Source organism: Paramacrobiotus metropolitanus, unplaced genomic scaffold, assembly GCF_019649055.1.
Source record: "Paramacrobiotus metropolitanus isolate TYO unplaced genomic scaffold, Prichtersi_v1.0 Parri_scaffold0000001, whole genome shotgun sequence".
In the NCBI taxonomy this organism is placed as follows: domain Eukaryota; kingdom Metazoa; phylum Tardigrada; class Eutardigrada; order Parachela; family Macrobiotidae; genus Paramacrobiotus; species Paramacrobiotus metropolitanus.
In genome coordinates, this window is record NW_026570221.1 from 1,153,646 (window position 1) to 1,177,078 (window position 23,433).

Sequence of the window (23,433 nt, forward strand, 5' to 3'; positions counted from 1 at the left end):
TGCACAATCGGCACAATTTAGCATTGAACTTCACGAAATTTTCCTGGACTAATTATCATGACAGTTGTAATGATGAGACTTTTATAGAGTACTCGCGTAAATAGTAGTCCTTGTTTTCGCTGGGTTTGACTTAACGACAGCGATACAAGCTGTGCGTAAACACTTGCACATAGTTACAATTTCGTTAAGAATGACCCAGAAACGAAGGACCAACTTTTCGGGGATCATCCAGATTTCGGCTGTTTGGATTGGGCTCTTATCCATGGGTGGATTGAGCGAAGCCATTTTGATTCCACAATCATTCACCAAGAATGCTGTTGAACCAGTGGCTGCTTCGGCTTCCGAAAGCTTACCATGTGACAGGTGACAACAACTTAGCTTGTAACTTACGGTTATTTATCTTCAATGTTTAGCTCAAACAAGCTGAAGTACTAAAGTTTAGCTCAATTACTAAAGTTTCAAATTGTAACAACAAACCTTGCTTGTAGTGCAGTTATTTACAAATTCCTTTGCTGAGTACAGTACAGAGTAATTACTTAAGCTGCATGAGTTGGCATTATATAGCAAAATAACTCTTTTACGATTATCAATCAATCCTCACCGGCGAAAAATTTAGCTTATGTTCTATACATTCTTTTTCTTTTTGCTTTTATAGTCCAGTATTTTGCCATGGATCATTGCTGCAGACCGTACAAATGATGCGGTTGTTTAATGATTCCAAATCCTTCGTTGATCTTCCGCTACGCTATCCAGTAAACAAGACGCTAACGGATTTTGCCGCCCTGGGCGATCCGGCATACCTGAATGCCACCACAGTCCGTAACTTTGTGGAAAGCTATTTTGATCCCCTGGACAGCGATCTGGAGGTGCACACCCCGTCCGATTTCAAAAATGTCACGCACGGCGGACTGCCGTTTGCGGCAGAAATCACGGATTCTTTGCTCAAAGATTTCGCCGTTAGACTGCACAACAAATGGCGCGATTTAGGCCGCAAGGTAGAACAGCAACTACTTAGATTTAGAAAAGCGTTGCTTGGTTGAATGACTTACTCTTCATGTAAAAAACATGTGACGTCCGATCTTCGTTATATTCTCCGTTCAGTGCGCAAGCATAACCGTGCCCAAATTTTAAAAAAGTTCGCCTCTCAACTCAGATTTCTTCTCATGCTTCGGATTTTCCCGAACAACATTCCATAATCTCCGTACCCCACCCGTTCATTGTTCCCGGTGGACGATTCGACGAGATTTATTACTGGGACTCCTACTGGGTAATGGAAGGTCTATTGGCTTCCAACATGCCGGAAACGGTGGCAGGAATGTTGAGGAATTTCGCCTATCTTATTGACAAGTATGTTTCTCGCTTTATAGACATACTCGCTTTTGTGGTTTATGCAGTACACAGATTGCAGCATTCGGTAAAATAAGTTGCTTGCAGATTTGGACACATCCTTAATGGAAATCGTGTCTACTATTCGAAAAGGTCACAGCCACCTTTCTTCGCCCTCATGGCTGCCCTTTATTTTGACCATTACAATGTGCAAGAACCACTGCCGTTGATTCGCGAACTGCTTCCAGTGCTGAAAAAAGAGCATGATTTCTGGATGACCAAACGAGCTATCGATGTTACGGTTAGTGGGAAAACGCACAAGCTAAACGTGTACCGAGGCGACATTACCCATCCACGTCCAGAATCCTACTTCGAAGATCACGAAAGTGGGCAGAAATATCTGCATGCCAATAACAAAACCGGTAAGTTGGGCCGAACATATAAAACAGAAGAATCGTATCCCGTTTTCATCGTAGTAAGACTTTTATGTAACTGATAAAGTCATCAGTAAGTCACGCCGCGCATAGAATATTCAAGGTGACCATGTATTTTGTTTCAAATGACAGACGCAAGTTTCGTTTTTACGAATATCGCCGCAGCGGCCGAAAGTGGATGGGATTTTTCCACGCGATGGCTGGATACACGCGAGTCCGAATTCTACACGATACGAACGGAAACTATTGTGCCGGTTGACCTTAATTCGGTTATCTGTGCACAAGAGCAGATTTTATCCCGCTTTTACAATCTCACCGGTACGTCCTCCGCTGATAGAAGCTTTCTGACCTTTATTATGGCAACGCTGTACACAGTATTATGCTGATTCCACTATTAGTTAGCGGAGTACAGTAAATGCAGTTCGTGAGGGAAATCCGGCATCTTTGGCATTGTTTTTCAGGCGACACTGTGAACGCCGAAAAGTACCGCAACTTGACACTGGACCGTGGAGACGCTGTGGAAGCCGTTTTCTGGAATGAAGCCAAGGGTGTTTGGTTTGATTATGATAGTTTGAAAAGCCGCCAATTGGAGCACTTTTATCTAAGTGGTGTTGTGCCCATCTTCACACGGTGTAATGGACGCGACGTCAATGTCACCAGTACCCAACGGTTGACCAAAGTGCTTAACTCACAAGATGTAGGTGTCAAAACTATTTTCATAGCAACATTTTTGGCCCTTTATTGAATTAAGTAAAAGTATAGTTTTTCAGGTCAAAGGTATCACCGCATTTTCTGGCGGTTTTCCTTGTTCCCTGTATCAGTCGCCAACGAACTGCTGTCAGTGGGATCTGCCGAATGCGTGGGCGCCGCTGCAGCTTATGCTGATTGAAGGTACGATTGTAACAGTTATACTTTTCTCGCATTGCCAGAGTTTTTTCAATACTGAATTATTCTACGTGTAATTTATAAAGGTTTTGCTCAAAACACCGAGATGCGTGCTCAGGCAATCAGGTGGGCACAGACATGGGTCAGCGCAGTTTATAAAGGTGAACAAAGTCATGGACGTTTTTATGAGAAGGTAATGCACACCCTTACACACAATGCGATGCTGCTAACACATTATATCGTTGTTTTCCCGAATGTTGTGCAGTATCACGCAAATTTTCCCGGTCAGTATGGATCCGGTGGCGAATATGTCGTACAGGAAGGATTCGGCTGGACAAACGGTGGAATTCTGCGACTGCTGGAAATGTTTCCAAAGGATCTAAAGGTCACGCCCGTTCCTAGCAGTGCCCCGGTGAGGGCAGCACCCGTATCCATTCTCACGTTTGTGTTTCTGATTATTTTTACACGATGGACGAGTGCACCGTCATAGCCTAATCAAGGGTGCTGTTTTGTTCACCGTTGTGTACTGCTATACGTAAGGACTGCTGAACAGATACTGGAAGCTGTGATCCAAATTATAATTTAAATAGAGTTAATATTTAATTACGGGGAAATTTCCGGATTCACCCTTTTTTCCGGTGTCCTGCTGTTAGAGTCAGAAACTTTGGACCCTTAACTGTACTGATGTTGTCTAACAAAACAAAAAGAATTTGACTGATGGTAACTTTCCTGCTGCTTAGTACTTACTATTTCGATAACATAGAACGGCATCATGTTTTTAAATCGATACATGCATACGGTACCAAAATACCCTTGGCTGGTACATTCCGCGGCAATCATAAAACGACCAAAAGACCCATCACACAATATCATATTAGTTTTTAATAAAGTATTATCGCTCTACAACAGATCTGCTTAGATTAAAAAAACCACACCACAATGACAAAAAACGCGTCACATACCACATCGCACACCCGAACCCTCGCCACAAAATGCAACCGTATTGCTAGCAAAATAATTTAGACTAAATGCCATTAGTATAGAAAAGAAAACCGCAAACAACATCTCTCTCTACACAACAGCAGCCTGGCGAATGCAGAAAAAACACAGCTGCCAGCACACCTCATGGTGCGGATTAGCTCATTTCAACACAGGAACACTAATATCGCCCATGACCCCCATGACCTTGATGACCGGCGGCCCCATCAAGCCCTCCGGCGACAGATCCGGCCCATCACTCTCATTGGAGCACCGCGACGAACTCTTGGGCGTGCACGACCCGCAGGAACTCTGATCCGACAGCGAATAGTAGGCCAACTCGGCGTCCGGACTCACCGGGCGGTTGGTGACGATCCCAAACGACTTCTCATCATCACAAATCAACACCTGGATGGCCTGCTTTAAGACCGGCCGTTTCTTGGCCTTCCGCGGCGGCGGACTGAGCACCACGTTGGGCGCTTCTAAGGGTTTCCGCGGGGGCGTCTCGTTCAGGAGGCGCCGATCGAACCGCGAATCCGACCCGATCTTTCGCACGGGCACATTCTCCTCGTCCGAACTCTCCTCGGAGTCCACGGCGCTGCTGGTGGCGTAGCAGTGCCAACTGCTGGACTCGTAGCTGGTGGTGGTGGGACCCTCCACCGGGACGCTGCGACGGAGAGCCCGCGGTGAGGTCGGACAGGAGTGGGAGTTTTTGAAGGGGGGAATGGGCACGCTGAGGTTGTCATGGGCGCCGCGCACCATCAGCGGCACGTCGAAGACGGTGGGGGATAGGGAGCTGCTGTAGCCGACGATCTTCTTGTTTCCGTCACGGTAGGCTTCCGATTGAGCAAAGGGATTGACGCGGGGGGTGTAGTGCGGGTCGGCCCGCGACATGTGCTCGCCCAGACAACGGTTCTGTGCGGCGGTCAGATCCACGCGGTCCACGTAGGCCAGGGAGGTGGAGCGCCGACAGTGGCGCGGACGAGAGGAGACGGTCGAGGTTTTCCGCGATGCTGAAAAAAGTACCACAATTTTAACTGCTGCTAAACAATTATCGTGCACTTTTAAACCAATGAAACTCACTATCACCTGACAGCCGCTACTCTACGAAGTAACACTTCATAATGATAGTTTTTGTTATTGAGAATTGAGAATCAATACTAAAAAAAATTCGAATCTTATTGTTCCGTTCTTGAGAAAAACAAAACTTTAATATCTTTCCTGTGCTACTGAAGAAATTAATATACAATAACCATAATCATAGTTAGTTAATAATCATTGTTACACAATAACTACTTAATCACAGCAACATATGTTCAACAAATTCATAGTTATTACCTATGGGCTTATTCGCGTAGAAATTCACCTTAAGGTAAATTTAAATTTTTTGACAAAGGTCGTTCTAGCCACGTGCGAAATGTACTCTGAAAATAACGCTGAATATTAAACACAACGCTACGAACATGCACCTTTACCTAAGCCTTGATTCAGGCGCTCATCATCCAGAAACCTCGGCGTCTTCCTTTCCATGGCCTCGCTATCGGCTTTTGCCGCAACTTCCTCGAGAGCTCTTCCAGAATCTTACACAACTCCACAAAGGTCGGCCGGGATTTGGGCTCCACCAGGCAGCACTTGAAGGTGATTTGTAGGAAATCAGGCGGACAGTCGTGCGACATCTCGCTGAAGGCCACATAGTCCACGCCAAAATTCTGTGTGCGCGGCAACACATCCGGATCGGAGGCGATACGGGCGATCATCTCGCAGAGGACAATCCCAAAGGAGAACACATCGGCACGCTCATCATACCATTTCCCGGTGAGAGTTTCCGGTGCCATGTACCAGGGGGAGCCGACCGTTGGCAGGCGTACCATATCACGTTTCCTGCAATAACACCAATGATGAAATTACAAACAGCGACAAAAAATTCCAATATTCGAAAAAACCGTCACCGTCACTGGTCACATACAAAAGCCAGCAAATAAATAACAAAAAACAAACTATTAAAATCTCAGTAATCTGTAAGTCGTTTCGGAAAACGCAAAACAAAATTCTTCGCTTACAAAATAAAGAAAAAAATTAATTATTTGAATCGGTGTGAACTTTCGCAAGCATACTGATCAGGGCACTGTCTGTTCCCGAACAAAAGCGTCCATTAATTGTCAATTCTATTGAGCCAAAGTTTTAATGCCTGCATTTACATTTTTTAGTTTCTAATAACTGGTTTACTGTCCTTCGCTACGAGGCTCTTTGCTCTATATTATACGTAATTTCCTTATTATGTACGTTTTCCTTATAATTTCTCTATGTCTTTCTTCTTATTCAGTGTTCAGACAATTAATTACATTGGATCGGGGATTTTATCGGCCAGTCCGAAATCGCCGACAATGGCGGTGGGGTCCTGGTTAACGACGTTGATGAGGATATTCTTGGACGTGAGGTCCCGATGAAAGACGCGTTTCGAGTGCAGATACAAAAGTCCCTTGGACATGTCATGGGCCAGCTTGATGCGCAGTTCCCACGGCATCAGCTTCTTGCAGTCTTGTATCCATTCCTCCAGGCTGCCGCCGTTGATGAACTAGAAAAAAACAACAAGCAAAAACATTATGCAACACATCCCAAAATAAACCGCCTAATTAGCTCGGCGACCCGGCACTACTTACTTCGGTTAACGCATGAAGACATCCAGCATGGACGCAGACACCGCGAAACCTACAACAACATAAAGTAAAATTCAATGATTAATAAATCAATCACGTAAAATCCAGGAACTGGATAAAAAACCCAAAAAAATATAAATACCGATGTACATAACAAAAAATTAAATAACTAAAATAAATAATAAAAGTATAAATAATCATGTAAACGAATACGATGAAATTAATATGCCAAAACATTACAAAACCGCAACGCCTAGGGCAGGTGCCCTTTAAGAGTTGTGACCTATCAAATAGTCGTATCTCATGAATTTGCATTCAGCGTCACCGCAATTACTTCCTTCTGATCACATGCTTCCCTGCGAGACATTACGCTGGATAATACTAAAAACAAACTTCTCATGCCAAATGTTTCATCTAAATCTGCAAACTTATCAAAAATCGCGGTGAAGGTTGCGTGAATATTTTTAGCCCCGACATGACTGTATTTGCTCCATTGACTGACTCACTCCGCGTGAGCTACTGGCACCTCAACGGCTTACATGCCGAGTATACACTCAAGATAAAAAATCTGACAACTGCTGACGGGGCACTATCATTCCCAAAAGGTCAAGATTAATCTCAAATGTTTATTGTTGGCAAATGCGAACAAAAAAGTGCTGAACACATCGGCACGGCTCGTTTTTGTCGGCGTTTTGCTTCTCAAGAGACCCAATTGTCAGTGCTGCCAACTTTGCCGATAAAATACTTACAGCAGATATATCAAAACCACCTACAACCTTAAAAAATTCCTGATGACGCTGAACGTTATATCGATTGGTAAATTAGAATACTGTAATCTGAATTTCATAAATTACAAGAAATAAATGAAAGGGTATTTGACATATTATTTTAACAGTTTATCATTTAACGTACTACACATTCAATCAACACTGTTCGGCCTTTTTCGAACGCTCCACAACTGTTCGTATTTATTTTAAAATGGGAATTCTTGTTTTAACTGTGAATAATTCGATAGAAAAAGTAATTTGCTAACATACTCTATAACTGTTCGTTGGGTTTTCCAAAAAACTGAACACCTTTTTTACGATAATAAATTCTAAAGTTCATAGAGGAAAACATGATATTATATTTCTAATGACATTATTGTCAAGATGAAGCTGCCGCACAAATTTGACAAGACCATCCACCGCAAAGAAAAAAACTGCAAAAATCCCCGCACTTAAGCCGCCGGTGAACAAACAAGTGGTGAAACGCATAAGTTATTCTAATGAGACGAAGAATCCGAGTGAAAACTGACACAAAATATGCAGACTTAATATCCATATGAGCGTACCTGAGAATATTCGGATGCTTCAATTGATTCATCAGCTGAACTTCACGGAGAACATTGGGTCGATTACTCAAGTTGACGTTCATTTTCAAAACCATCACTTGACCGGTGGTTTTGTGGCGGACCTGCAAAACGAGACCGTCAGCTACGACATGTACAGAACACATCTTTATATTGTCCATAATGCGCATTTTTGATTTATGGGAACCTGTCAAAGGGGGAAAAATGTACCGACCAGCACACGACAATGACTTGTTAAAGTTCAAGTACATCTTCAGACTTTCGCTATTAATATTCGCGCACGAGCGAACTTTCTTACGTTAGACCGACTTAAAAATGCTTATAATTCGCAAAAACAAACAGTTTCAAACTTAATTCTTAACCGATGCACGTCTCCATAATTTCATGTTGCGAACGAATCCAATATGAAATTTTAATCAATTCACCGTCTTATTTTCTTCAAGGCGGAAGCTTATACCGCCGTCATTTGCTTCTGTTCGGCTATTTTTTAAATGGTAAACAAATCGGATACATCCGCTGTGCAATTATAGTTTAAAGTTTTAACTTTATAGGGTTTCCTGAGCGCTCTTCAAGCCGTGCGTTCAACTAATAATCACGCATAGCAAGTGATCAGATAATTCCAATTGTTCCGCTATAACAGATTCCTCAGCGCTGCACAATTTGTGCGATGGACATTCAAAGTATGTGCTTTCCATCCTCACTGACCAAACAAACCCAATGTTTACCGATTTTTTCGCTTGTTATATGCACAAAAATTTTCCATTATGGATATGCATTACACCGTGCACCGGAATTGAACCGCAACCTGTGTCAATGTAGTTCGTTCGCCGTCTATAAAGCACTAAATTTTTACAGTATTTCGTAATATTTGCATATAATGCTAAGATATCGAAATTGCCGGCAATTTTCTAACCTGACGAAAATTACATAAACGCTATGTTGTAAAACGCTTTATGTATTCGAAAATAACAATAAGTGACCACACTGAAATCCATCAAATCAGTGCAGAACGTCACAAATATGGACGAAATGCGAACAGTCAAAAATCCATTAACGATATGAAACATGAAAACGGCACTAATCTTGTAAATCAAACAAGTGTCGTGTAGTATAATCAGGTTTATGCAGACTAAACTGACCTCAATTTGGTTAAATTTTTCAACAAACTTTGTGTTATTTCTACAAGGAAAGGTGCTGCAGGAACTGGTCAACTGGTACATCATCTTAAAAGACAGACTGCACAACCCATATGAAATTAATAGTTACTGACATCTCCAGCAGAGCTCCTCCGCGCAAAAAACAGTACCTGCACGAAATGCATTGCGACGCCATTAAATGTCATCTGAGGCGGAATATCAATGCTGCAGTTGCGCTTCACCAATTTTTTTAATAGTTTTTCTTGGAAGTTTGGAAATTTAATCCAACTTTATTATAAGCTGAGAAATTCGACTGCCTCGTATGTATCGCATTCAGAACAGTATTCTGAAAAATGGATCAAATAAATTCAAATGTGGCACAGAGCCGTTCATTCCTGAAATCTTGAAATTGATCTGTGATTCTATGATTTCTATCGGTTTCGACAAATCACATAAAACGAAATGAATGCTTGACTGCCATATCGAGTTAATAACGAACGGCATTTATGCATACAAGTTTTGTTATTTGATATTTAGCTAATGAACAGTCGAGCACTGTTCCACATATCCATTCCATCAATCTGATAATTAACTCGAATACGCCCGACCAGATGACAGTCTTCTTACGAACATCTGCTCCTGCTAATAATTTCTGACAATCGGCATCTGGATAGAATTATTCACCGGAAAAACAATACCGCTAACGTCAATTTTAGTATACAACGTGTACGCAACTAACCAGTAAAATTTTCAAACAAAAAGTATTTGTTTTTTTTATCAAAATTTTAGCTATGAAGATTTCGCGAAATTTCTGAAAAATTTTTATCCATGATATTCGTAACAAAATACGAATATTCGCTTATTCGTATTTACGTACACGAACGGCTAAACAGTAAGCTGCTATCGAGACAGAAATAAAAAAATACCCGGATATGCCTCATTAGCGGGGATAAAGCGCTGTCGTACTTCAGCTAACCGCACGACTTCCATTAATCTTTAAGAAATATGATTAAAAGACCGTTTACAGCAGAGCGGTTTGTGAGAAAACGCCCCATGTTGCGAGTACGTCGTGCGGTTACGCATTCCATTGCAAACAGCTATGGCACCGCTGACCTTGCACACCGTTATTATTGATAACAATGACGGCAGTGTTAAAGCCGCTTCTGGAAATCGCAACTCGACAACATCCAGATTTGCAGTGACAAATGCAATAATCTGTGCTCGTGTGGAGAACAAAACTGCACGTACCGGCTAAATATATTTAAGATGCGACACTTTAATTAAGTTACTATATTTTAACAAAAATTAATAAACCTATTAAACGAGATAGTTTAAAAATATATAAACTATAAACAGCGGGAAGTTTATGTCTGTGTACATTCTGTTGTGTTTTTGAACTTCTTGCTAAATCTGAAAAATATTTTTTTTAAACCGATAAGACATGTACGAAGTATTCTGTCGAAATCCGAATAGCCAGCATCCGCCAAAACAGCAGCGATTACCCGAGCAGACACACACATTTGGAGGTCAGGCCAGCATGAAAAGCAAACCACGCAGATCCCACGGCATGCTAAATCAATTTAATTTACCCGGCTAATATGCTTCATTAGCCGCAAGCCCCCCAACGCGAACCAAACACTGCCGCTAACCGGTCAGAAAAACAGCTACAAACAAGTTCAACTCGATTGTACAAGAATGAGCCACTTGAATGATGCAAAAACGCATCCCCAGCCAGACTGTCAGAGCGGCGCTGATTATGACAATACACCTGACCGGATATATTTAAACTGTTAAACAACTGTCCTCTCCTCACCGGCCCCATCATAATAATCGGCCAGCTGGTCATTTATCCATAATATTTGTCTACTTTGTGCATCCGACTGGAACCGCGTCGCCACCAAATGCCACAAAAAAATGCAGACTATCAGAGCCGACGCCCAAATCGGATATCCGTGGAAACAGCAGCTACCAATATTTTAATATCTATGCAAAAGCGAGCTGCTTTTGTAAAATCAAACTGATTTAAATTCATCTGACTTTACAAAAACAACTGCAGCATAAGTTCACTTTTACAGTAGTACCAATTTAAGTTAGCATTTCACTAAAAGCAAAATTGTGCTGCTTTGATCGAGCAACTGGAACGAAAACCCGAATTAAAATTCCTAGATACGAAATTTTTATCTCAAAGTACAAAACTCGTAAAAAAATGCCAAACAAGTTAAATAAGAAAAGAAAATTAACCATGCTCGTCCAACAATTTTTGAAAATTTTGTGCTCAAGTTAAACTAATAGGCAAAAAACATTATCAAATTTGTAATTTTCTATCTGTATCCGGGAAATCCAACCAGTAAATATATAAAAATAAAACCGATCTCAATCGCCGCACATTATTCCACAAACACAGTCACGACTGTTGAATATTCATAGCTGCTATTTTAACCATCGTGAATCAGATAGCGGAAATGCTCATTTACTGGCCGCCGGTGAATTGATCACGCCGCGGAAAACAATAGTGGCCGATCGTTTTTCCAACCACTGGTATGTAACACTCGAGAGCGACACATTATGGAAATATCAAATGAATCAGACGCCGACCGCTCTGCTCGTCTTTCACCCAGCATAAAAAACAATGCCCCCTGCGTAAGATTTGACCGCACGTTCATATCGCCTAAAATTAACAAGGCCGAAAAACAAACGATCAATACTACTACACAATTCACTTGTGAGTTGTGACGACTAACCTCCACTTATTCAATTAAATTTAGGCACCCTGATGGCATAAATGTATTAATGTGTACCACAACATTGCCAACCACACTTTAATGTGAAATAACAAATTTGATAAATTATCGCTAACTAAAAGACAATTTTTTAAAATAGTAATTTTAAGGAAATATCGCAGTTTCCAGTGTGCTATTAATTCCTGTGATTTCATTTATTTACAACGGTTTACACAATTCTGGGCAGGACCCCAGTTCCTGCTCTTTTTGCATGATTTCCCACGTTCTATGAATTTATGAGGATTTTTTGACATTTATAGCGTGCACCCCAAGGGGGCAATCTGTTCACTGTAGGAAAGATTAACTCGAAATAATCGCACAACATGCGAGCCGTAAACCGGCAACATCAACAAAGACGACCACAAAATAACACCGCAATAAAACCGCATCAGAGTCCTGTCGCACGGCGATTATCCAACAGATTACGCCCAATTTTACAACGGCAAAATAACATGCAGTATTTCCGTGCCTTAACTCATTTCTGTTACGTATTTCGGCTTCGATCGAAAAAACTCGCCAGGAAAACTTACGGAAATGTTTTTCTTCCGCAAACATTCCAGTTCGTGTAAAACCATAAATAAACTGTAAATTTTTTCGCATACTGCTCATCGACAAAAGTGTCATATCCAGCATATTTTGCAGTGTTTCCCTTCTCATTTTAATTTGTTTACCTTTACGCCCAGCCACGAAAACACTCCACCACGCTGCTACAAGATCCAGTTACAAAATCCATACCATCACGTTGGGTTATGCGTGTGGAAAAAGTGCTGCATTGTATTACATAACTGACGTAATGTGATGGCAAACGAGCGGAAATGAAACGTAATAACAGGAAGGGAACGTTATCCAGTTTGGCACTACACGCCGGCCACTGATGATGTACTAATAACCCTGTCCAACGCCAAAAAAACTGCACGACATCCGGTCACTAATATGGCTTCCCATAATTACTGATTTTTAACAAAGTAAAACATCCTTTCAAAAAACACCAACAATTCATAAAAAATAAATAGCAAGGCTACCTATCCAGTTTGGCAACTATATAATTTGAATATTATCCTAAAACTTTTTGCTGCAACTTCCTTAGTTCATGGTTGTTATAAGGTTAATTGGTCTAAATTTTACTAATTGTTAACTATTTGCTACTTTTTACCATTATTTAAACTATTTTTTGACAATTTTTTATGTCGGTCAATTTTCTAACTTTTTGGGTAACGAATATTTTTACAGCGTCCCAATCCTTTCTCAATTAACCCACATATACCCAACGAAGGATAATTCCCGAATATCACTAATACCCCATAAAGACAATCAATGCACTGTTGATTGCTTTTGATTCAATCGATAAGACCCTTTCCTAATGATACATTTCCCTCTTAACAAAACTTTCTGGTCCTGTCTCTCCAGAAAACCGTATCCCTGGCCCATTGATCCACTTAGCCCACTGGATATATGTGACTCTAGGGTTTTTGACAGTACAGTACATCGGCATTACGATGGACTTTCAAGATGGAACGTTATAAGGAAAAAAGCTGCTTGCGATCAAACATTGATCGCCGCGACACAACACAGTAATGTCAGTCCATCAAAGTAATTACAAGGCCAGTTCATTTTAAGTCTATGTTTGCTCAGAGTTTAATGAAAAGCAGACCAGGAGGTCTAATTTCAACCGTGGACCACAACGGGAGACGCACTTTACACTGGTATGTCCACTTAGACGGAATTAAAAATATGACTTGCATCTTACATAAGCCACTACACTACCGTTTTACGCCTCCGAAGGGTCCTACAGTTTCACGTATGCTGTCTTAATAATGCGGAAATTGTTTCGAAATGCGCCAAAATCAACAGCAATGTTTATTTACAGTTTACAGTACTGTAAATTTTCTGAATCAACGATGTACAAAACAAGATCACATTCAAATTTTAAATCACAACTACAACCGAACTACCGCACTGAAAAAATTTCACTTTTCAGGAAAATAAGCTAGCAAAATAATATTATTGGAATACCGCAGTTATAAGTCCGTACATGGGTGCATCTGGTGTTTTTCAAAATGTTAAGTTAGTAAATCCCCGCAAAATACAAAATTAACTGAAAGCTGTCCAGACTATAACTAAAAAACATTCTCTGGATAAATTTGGAAATTTTTGTTATTCGACAGCAAGCAATGCCAAAACATCCACATCAAGAAGTCTGGCAAAATATTGTCCAAAATGAACACAAATTTCCAGCTGGTCAGCAACAGAAAGCAGCACTGCTGGAATCAAATGCAATCGGATGGGCCACTTCAAATGTCCGAATGTTTTGACTGAATATCGTTTACCACTGACTGTGCAGCAGATGGAATTCAATAAAGTCAACGGAAGGGGCTTCATAAAATTAAACTCGTAAACGGATGTTTTTCGTCTCCGAATGCTGCTGTATAGTCTGCCGTTTAAATATCAATCACAAGAACAGTGGATTAATAGTGTGTCAGTACTGTAATATTAAACATCCACGGTTAAATCAACAAAATAAAGAAAAACACAAGTAAACGATAAAATGCTGTAATACATGAAAATTCATCTTACGAAGCGCTTTTTTAACCGAAAACAGAAACAGAAGAGGCAAATTTAAAATGAAAATTAAAAGTGTGAATCACCATTTTGAAATTTTATTACTTCAAACACGTATGTACTTAAGTATAATTTTTAGTGTTAAACGGCTGTACGAGTTAACCTCGACCGTGTGACTGCGATATCACGACAATCAACATCTTGACTTTTACACCACCCGGCATTTTTTTCCGTGCCAAGACGAAAATCTTTCTTTTTGCTAAACTGCCCATTAGCAATCAAATCCAGCAACATATGTTGCGAAAGACTCCACAGTCATTTAAAGATGTCGTTTACTGAGAAAAATGTGATGCTCTCTGGGCGATGGGAAACTCAGACGCGGCGACCGCACAATAAATAACCAAGCATAATCCAGCGTTCTAACGGTACGGATCAACTGGGTTTAAAACGGAAACGAGCAGCGCATCAGCTGCGATTAAATTACCACACTTCCCAGCCCAAATGATCAACACATTCTTTTAACGCGCACACAGACGTTCAACGGGACAGTTGTTGTTCAAATAAATAACCCAATGTCATCAACAATTAGCGTACGGTGAACGATAAAAAACACTGACCTACAACACACAATCATGTAATCAGTCATTGCATTCCCAGAAAACGGAAACTAAAAATAATTCTTCAAAAGATGCGGCACAAAAATAACTAATCAAAAACCAGTACCTCTTTGGAAAATCTAAATTAAAAGGAGTACAAAAACAGACAGAATTCATTTGAAAAAATGGTGAAATTCGCTTCGGAAGCTAAACCATAGCTCAGAAATATGTAAAAAAGAATCATCAGAAACGAAAAAACCATCAGCAAAAAACTGTTCAACATTAAGAGCATCAGATATCACAACGTAAAATACTGTACTGCAACTACTACAGATACAGCTACAGTAAAAATTTATCGAGTAAACAAAAGGACAATGAAGTTTATCTTTAAAAAGCGAGCTAGTAACTACTAACTACCACAGAATACACATGTAAACAATATTTTTTGTGCATCCAGATTACTGTTAGTTAGAGATCAACTCGTACAAAAAAAGTTGACCACACAGAAGCCCAGCAATAAGCCGGCGCGGCTGTACAAGAAAAAAAGCCGTCTTCTATTGATCCAGCACACTCGTTGACTGTTCGTTGCGGCGCTCGCGACTTGTCTTTTCACCAGGGCAAATCGTTTATTTGCACACCAGCAGTTTTCAAAATCCCCCCAAACCGATATGTGACAGATTAGCCAGTAAGCGCCGTGTAACCTTACGCAATGACATTTACATGTGGAGAGCAGAGCAGATTCTGAACACAGACCAGAAAAAAACACACCCTGGCTGCTGTCATTTAAATAATATTCGTTCCTAAAGCGCTTTTTCTGGCTAGACCAGACTATTCAATACATCGTAACGAATACGGCGCAACAGCACCAACCGGCTCCTTTCGAGCCGAACAGGATAAAAGTAACTTGAAATGTTACAACATTTTCCGGTTGGAAGATACCACGAAGAAGCTGCTACATTTAAAACTGACCTGTGCCTGATATTATAAAATCGTAGTACTTGTTTTTTTACTTCGTTACTTTATCTCTGAAATTTTTTTTACATTAATACATGACATACAAAATTCTACCAGTAGGAAATTTAAAGGCAGTGAAAATTAGACTGTTTACAAATTTTTACTGCGCTTTAAAATTTCACGCACGCCTGTTTTAATTAGGACAAAGTCGCGCTCATCGTTTGCATCGGTCGATTGGCAAACACATCTCCCTGCATTTTATGCAATCGTTAATTGAAAGGCACGAAGGTATGCGATAACCTCGATCTGTCGCCAGAGCAAGCAAACCGTTAAAAAACATCAGTCTAGTTGCGAGTGTCCGCTGCATCTTATTTTCGTTTGCCATGTGTAAATAAATGCAACCGGCTAAATTTAGCTGCTGCTCAACATCCCCATTACAACCAGTAAGCTCCGACTGATGAGCTACCCGCAATTGTCCTTTCATCCTTAAATTTTCACAGACACCTCGCAGAGGGCTATGCAAAACGCTTCCTCGTAAAGCAAGAGTAAACAAATTATCAAAAAAAATTTTTTTATCGTTAGCGCAAAACCGATAAACAGGTACGAGTAACGCAAAATCTAGTGGCATCAAAAATTTTTTTCAAATATCAAGAATAATTCAAAGAAATAAGTACTGAATCATTATTCCATCCACTACGCCCGTCAACCGTTTAAAAATTATGAAGATTGTCAGACAGCGATACGCCCAAGCAAATAGTTTGCATGGTAAACAGTAGATGGGAACGGTTAATTTATCTCATTAACCGGATAAGATGTTCCGCATCAGATAACACGGCAACACATCCATGACAGAATGCGCAACAAAGCAAACCAATAAACTAACAAAATTTGCACAAAACGACAAGGAAAGCACGCGAGAAAGTCATAAAAAATTATTCGAAACTCCTTCAGCGAATGCACCTCAAGACGCACGCTACTTTCTTTACCAAGCAGATCGATGCAGCGCAAGAAAAAACGCAAGTTTACCTCGTGCAAATGGAAAAGAAACACAACATAAATAATTTTGTCATGCTATCTCAATCAATAAATCTACTGCAAACCTGTTTGTATTGTTATGTACATTTAAAATATCCGAAATACTTCGTCAGAATACTACGAAAATCCTTTAGATTACAAATTTATTATCTTTATCCGAAAGAATAATTATTTTTAATTTTCGAAGACAGCTTCTCAAATTTGACTAGGAAACTTTTAAAAATTTAACACGTTGCAAATAGAAAATTATTACTGTATCGAAAAAAATAATCAGAAAAAGGAGAGAAATTAAGCCGGTTGACAGCAAAAACACTCAATCAGTTCCCATAAATTATGCTGCATTAGAAAGGAGTTTCTGAGATTTCTTACTTTATAAACATCGGAGAAAAATCCACTTCCAAGCCGCTCCAGGAAGAAATCATCCAGTCTGTACAGCGCGGCCAAGGCACTCCTCAACGCCTGACAGGACGGTCCGGGAATCCGGCACGTATCCCTCACCAGCTGCACATCGGCATCCTCGGCATCATCACGGGCCGGCGGAGGTGGTAGAGGGGGCGGCGGCGGCAAATTGGCCGTCTCACACAGCATCATCATTGTTCTGGCCAAGATGGGAACTTTCGCTTCGCCGTCAAAGAATGGCGCGTCTTTCAGCGTGAACTGACAAGGCCAACATTGGGGCCGCCCGAATACGATGCTGGTCTGAGTTTTTAAAGTCCGAAAGCGGGGCTCTATGCGTCTATGGATCGGCAGTGATGCGGTGATGAATCGGGCCTCTTGTATTCATTCACTGGCTCGAATCGGGATGGGAGAGAAATCTCAATACGCCACAATGTTCGTATGCGTGTGTGCCCGGCTAGAATAAATCACCAAATCATCGGATTGACAGTTATGGAACGCAGCTACTGTGAAGAGTACCACACCAGCACGTAAACAAAAATCATGGCGCTGATCTGATTATCGTAGATATCAGGCACTGCTGTGCATTTGTGGATACACACGTTATGCATACAATGGGCGGAAATATCCGAATATTTCTGCAGCTTTTATTTTCCAGAAGAATGAGCTGTATGTGCGCCGAAATTCGAAATAGATAATTAAATACTTTCAACGAACGTGGAAATATTTTTAAAAAGTATAATTATGCGCGACAATGTTAACGGAACTTTGCTGTAAGAAAAAGGCTTGTAAACATACAATTATGCAAAAGTTGGTGGAATGTAAACAAGTTTGGCTTCAGCAAGAAAAACACTGTAGTAAATGTAAAAACACTACTGTAGGTCAAAACAAAATTCACTAAATCGATCGTCTGCGGATCTGGCCTTGCCTCAAAAATTTCAATTCTGGTAGAAGTACAATCGTACATATACAAATTCCCCTTTAAAAATGAACAAAATCGCTGATCATCCAGCATCATGCGAATCAAAGCCAAAACAAGATTTTAAAACCAAACTTAATCGTTCCTCATGAAAACTGAATTTCTTATTTTTTATGGAGGAACACAAACGGTCTGCGCAAATCGAAGCGGTAAAAAATTTGTTTTTCTCACATGTTTGCGGTACATCTATAATCAAAAACAAGTTTTATTATTTCAAGCGCTTTATTTTTTTGGTTATTTAAATTTGAATTAACACGAAAATAAAACTAAGATAATATACCGTATTTTTACCCTTAATCTTTTTTTCTTAAAACTTTTCAATAGATCAGTTTGCCGAAAACACACTTGAGGGATCAATGATCCGGGATTTCTTGACAATTTCTGCTCACGCACATACAATCGAGCTGTCCTCACGGAACAGCGTCTTGTCGATTCCCAAACAACAACACGGTAGTAAGCCAAGCGCTGACTCAACGCCAAGGCAAACAACTCATTAAAATTCCCACTGGCATCTCCTACCTTGTCAAAATAGTCCCTTTGAATGCAAAGCAAATTCCACGCGCACAATACCACCGCAAACAGATCCGCTATATAACATCTCCCCCCGCGAAAATACCACTGGATCCCCAGCAACAAAAATCCACTATACAAAAACTGGGGAAATTATGAAAAAAATCCCAGACACAATCACGTTGGGAGAATGTTATCAAACTGCTGACGCGCTGTACCACTTTCGAAACACTTGGCGGCACCAGCGGAAGGACGGCTTATCTCGGAAGTGATGGTGAAAAAGTGAAATTGCCGTATCTCCTTCGCAGCCGCAGATTCTGTAATAATTTATGAGTAATGGCTCATGTGAAGAAAAGATAACGGCGCGACTTTATCGGGACTGCAATTGGATAAGATGAAAATATCCCAATAATAAACTTCCAGTTTGTTCTTCCACCGCCGTTCGAGAATGCGCGGATTTGATGGAGAACCGATGGGGAGGAAAATTCGGCCTGAGCGTCAAAGAGAAGCGATTGCAGCATCGCAATCGCACTGCGAAAAGATGCAGTGAAGGCGAAGACGACTGCTTGACTCATTCATAAACGATGATAGGACGGAGTGGGGCGGAGACAAAAGTTGATTGACCAATCGGGTTGATCGCGTTAAAACTATGCGTAGGGCGTGTGTGGTACGTATTGTACGAACTAAAGAAGCCACCGGAAGTTTCGCCACTACGTAATTTTTTCGTCGCGGCAAGCGCATGGCTGCCTTTGTTGTTTCCGGCTTCCCAACCCTTTGCTGTTTTACTGCCAAGTTTTGCCAAAAAAATCGCGATTAACAATTTCCTGTTTTGAAGTAATCACTCAGGAAATGATTAATTAGTAAACACTAAACAGTAATCGACCAATAATATTTCAAATTTAAAATTATAAAAAAATGTTTTTAATCGACATCCTAATAGGTAAGTACTAAATTAGTCCTTTATAGGTTAAGGTAGACTATAAGCCGTTGAACTATACTTACCTTATGCCTACTTCGTACCTCATTTCAAGGTTAGACGGTAACAGCAATACTAGTACGGTAACAGTAATACTATTACTAGTACATGCATTAATGCATACACCATTTTTTCCAAATTTCAGAATAATTTTAGAAATTTTTGAAGTTCATTTCAAAATCCGGGAAAAATGTCAGAACTCTGGGTCGGTACGTGTAAAAACGATCTTCACAAATGAGTGCGTTTGCATGCAAAATTTCAGGAAGGTTCCATAACGGGATTTTTGTGCACCTGATGGCTTTGAACCTTCATGTATATTGTATTTCACCCAAATAATTCCCCAACCCGAGGTACCTCGTATAAACGGTTTTCACACAATTAATGTGCGTATACGTACACAATCGACTTGGCGACACCATACACAATGCCATAAGATAAAATTATGGAAATTTAAAGAAGTGTTTAAAAGTTGCGCAAAAACTTTTATCGTGTATCTGTATCTGTATGTACAGATGTATCTACAACACATCTGTGCACGAATTTGGTGCAATGTATTGTACCGGCAGCACTTGCCTTAGAATACGAGTATCTATATTACATAGATATAACATGCGTTTTGTATACAGCAACTGCTGTACATGTGCGTGCAGGTGGTCGAATCACTGCCAACATTTTTTTATTTTGGCAAATTGACCGCTGGTGCCTGGTGGTGACTAGCCGGTAAGTGCTGTTCCCAGGACAAAGTCAGAGTTTGTTTCCTCGAATGCCTGAATTCAGGGTGATACGTACGCTCAGGCTCATTGAACTGGTGTTCGGCTGATCGATGGCACTTCACGTACCTGTTTCCTGTTGGATCTTCTTTTGCAATTCCGAGTTGAACAACTTTTCGCCTCCGGTTCGAAAGATTTCCTGGCGGTTGGCGTTGAAGCCCACCCGGCAGCACTAGAATAGTTCCGGGAGTCGGGAGATATTGCGAGTTTCCGTGATCTTACCAACTAATGCAACTATATTGCATGCTCGGCTTAAGTACCGCGCATGCGTCGACCAGTATGTCCGTACCGGCACGTAACGTCCCGCTTCAGCATTCTTCGCCCTTCCCATGGTGTCGCAGTGTCGCGCGCGCCCTGTGTATGTGTAACATACTTTCGGCTGCATATGGAGATTTTGAAACCATTACGTATTAATTGTACTGTACCGTATTGTTCTTACATAATTATCATATAAAGAGGTATTTATATAAAGACTAATGTAGTATTGGATACCATAGTTGACACTTTATAGTGTAAGACAAATTGTTATGGCAGAAACTTCATCCGAATTGATCCGGATCCTCAGAAATTTATGCGACGGCCTAATGTGCAAGCTGCAACAAAAGGCATGGACGCGGAACCCGACCCGGGCGTACAACTGCATAGATTTCAGCCCGAAACGCAGTTTCGCTCCTGCCAAAATTCAACCGCCGGGCATACGATTACGCACAAATACAAAGATACTTCTATATGAACCCCTTTTATGTTCGCCCAGTATCCTAAATTCCAAAAAAGTTCTATGATCATGAAATTACTCTCATGTCAGGAGATGTGCATGATAGTCGATTGTGCATGATTCTGGATGTGACGTTACTTACATTCGTTTCAGAACTTCTTAACTGTTTGAGTACAATCATACAATGCTTTTTTGGTCTGCACACGTAGCCTGACGTACAGTAGATTATGTACTTAGTTGTCTCAAGCACAATTTGGGCCAGAGGTTCGGCATCGAAATTCAACGTGGAAGCGCGGCATCCATCCTGGGAACGGCACCGTCTAATTTAGATCAGAAATGTTCTCTGTAATTCGGCCGCATGTTTCTGCTGCTTGTTAATATTAGGTTGTGATGTTCCTTTTGTGAATTGTAAGCTTATCTTTGAATTCGATCAATAAACAGCAGATACGGAAAAAAAGCACAATTCTAGTTTTTACAATATTTTTACAATTAGCGAATGATTTTGTAGTGGTATATATAGCGACAAAACTAGAATTAAGAATGTCAAAATTACTGTAATATGACTTTTATACCCTTCTGATTCGAACATTGAACAGTTGTCCAACTGGTGACGTGATGAAAATTCTGGATTCGTTTTTTATTGCTTTTTAAATGGACTAAAAGTGGCGACTGATCTACGTATATTTCGTACATGTTTTTACATTCTTGCATACTAGTAAAAAATTTTTGTATGTACTTAAACTGGTCCCACCTTTTGACTATTGTTCTACGATTTGCATGTGAACATTTGATGTTGTTATTTCTCGGCTGTGTAGCCAAAGGCCAGCTTGTACATCTTTACGGTTTTTACGTATGATCAATGCTTGCATGCATCCCAAAGTGTGTATAAAGCCCGCGGAATTTGAATGTGTCAGTAAAAAGGAACCTCGACACGTTTTCAATTCTTTCGCGCTTCTCAGTTCCCACAGATTTTCCTATACTTCCTATTTTCCACTTCCTATTTTCCACTTCCTATTTTCCTATTTTCCACAGAAGTACAGAATTCTCTGTACATTACTCTTATTCGTATACGTAGTTGCTCTCGGACTACAGTAAAGTGATACACAAGTATCTGCGGTTCACTCTCATTAATACTAGTGATCGAAGGTCACACTAATTTTATCTGGAGCAGTGCATTAATTTTTATCTAGCTCTCTTTAAATCGTAAGGATGTTCGCCTCTGCTTCCATCTGGCGCTGGCATTGTGTTTACTCCTCTGCTTCCATCTATATCTGGAGACACCACCGGATTTCGGATTCTTCTCTTCTACGTCGATCGAGCGGATTACCACACCGGATTCTTTAGGGTTCCGGACAGGGGCGCTCTCGAACTTCCAGGTCACATCTCCCACTCGAAGTTTCGTTCTAACAGTTTGAGATACAGAGTCGCTCTACCGATTTTGTCATAGCCGGTTACGGTACAATAAGGCAACCGGTACAATAAGGCGTCCGCGTACCATGAAGCACCGGCATGCGAGAGCAACTTTCAAAAACAATCCTAAAATATCTGAGGAAAATCAAGAAAACGGGCTGCCGGCTGCAATAATTGTAAACAAGTAAATCAGGGGAAGCGGGTTTTCATAATTTAGAATAGTAGCGTAGATCTGTGTTTACGCGATTAATTGCCGTGATGCCATGATATCACGTTGCAAGGTGCCGCCGTCCGCGATTCCATGCTGCAAGTGTGCGACTGTTTTTCCAAAGAAATTCTTTCAATGTAGTAAGTACTTAATTAGTTATTATGAACGATAATAAATTGCTTGCTTGTACGGTTGTAATTATGTTTAGTACGCTGCTAATGATAGTGCTTGTGCACAACTTACCTGCGACGTATCTTTACGTTGTTTCGTCATCTGCATAACTGGCCAAAATTAGGCCAGTTGCATTCTCGGGGTACGGATTTGTGTTCTAATAATTTTGATTATATTTCTATGCACTAGCATGATCAACATAATATTTTTTTTAGGTACTGTAGTCTGCAGCAGTATGTACTAAAGTAAGCGTGAAGACAGCGTGAAGAGTTGGCATCATCTACATAATAAATGTACAACATGTACATGCACTCAGTGCATGTACAAGTACATTACATAGCCCTATTAAAAACATTTATATGGAAAGACAGTTTTATATGTTTCGGATGAGTGATTCACAAAAAAACGCATGTGATACACAGGTTTGCACGTCGGTTCATGCAAATCGCTTTCAGCGCTGACTGATAACGCCTGGGTAGTGTAACTTCTATCTCGTTCGGCACGATTATTGTCGTGGTTTGGCAACTTTTGTTCGAAAACACACATACCTTATACACATACTAGCTAATAATCCTGCATTTTATCGGCAAAACCTCAGTTGCATACA

General features: G+C 40.6%; 2 protein-coding genes and 1 long non-coding RNA gene across 3 annotated transcripts; 2 read left to right on the plus strand and 1 right to left on the minus strand.

The window, feature by feature from the left end:
• Window positions 1-39: 39 nt before the first annotated feature.
• On the plus strand, window positions 40-3,369 carry LOC129581677 (trehalase-like). Its single transcript, XM_055472889.1, has 9 exons — window positions 40-363; window positions 656-995; window positions 1,154-1,347; window positions 1,435-1,748; window positions 1,893-2,078; window positions 2,222-2,457; window positions 2,531-2,651; window positions 2,732-2,838; window positions 2,911-3,369. Exons 1-9 carry the CDS (start codon window positions 191-193, stop codon window positions 3,133-3,135), a joined length of 1,896 nt encoding a protein of 631 aa, XP_055328864.1. The 5' UTR covers window positions 40-190; the 3' UTR covers window positions 3,136-3,369.
• A 145-nt stretch (window positions 3,370-3,514) lies between these two features.
• LOC129581710 (dual specificity testis-specific protein kinase 2-like) lies at window positions 3,515-19,132 on the minus strand. Its single transcript, XM_055472927.1, is given in 8 exon segments — window positions 3,515-4,636; window positions 5,093-5,168; window positions 5,171-5,504; window positions 5,966-6,198; window positions 6,284-6,332; window positions 7,614-7,735; window positions 17,061-17,544; window positions 18,586-19,132. Coding segments are annotated over 7 exon segments (1,890 nt in total). The 5' UTR covers window positions 17,286-17,544; window positions 18,586-19,132; the 3' UTR covers window positions 3,515-3,785.
• On the plus strand, window positions 18,741-21,385 carry LOC129581721 (uncharacterized). Its single transcript, XR_008689529.1, has 3 exons — window positions 18,741-19,243; window positions 20,203-20,272; window positions 20,857-21,385. It is a non-coding gene; the product is annotated as an uncharacterized LOC129581721 (long non-coding RNA).
• The last annotated feature ends 2,048 nt before the right edge of the window (window positions 21,386-23,433 follow it).

Coding starts and splice junctions, on each gene's coding strand:
- LOC129581677 (XM_055472889.1), top strand. CDS start 191: ATGACCCAGAAACGAAGGACCAACTTTTCGGGGATCATCCAGATTTCG. Junction 2,458..2,530: donor AAGTGCTTAACTCACAAGAT/GTAGGTGTCAAA, acceptor ATAGTTTTTCAG/GTCAAAGGTATCACCGCATT. Junction 2,839..2,910: donor ATGGACGTTTTTATGAGAAG/GTAATGCACACC, acceptor AATGTTGTGCAG/TATCACGCAAATTTTCCCGG.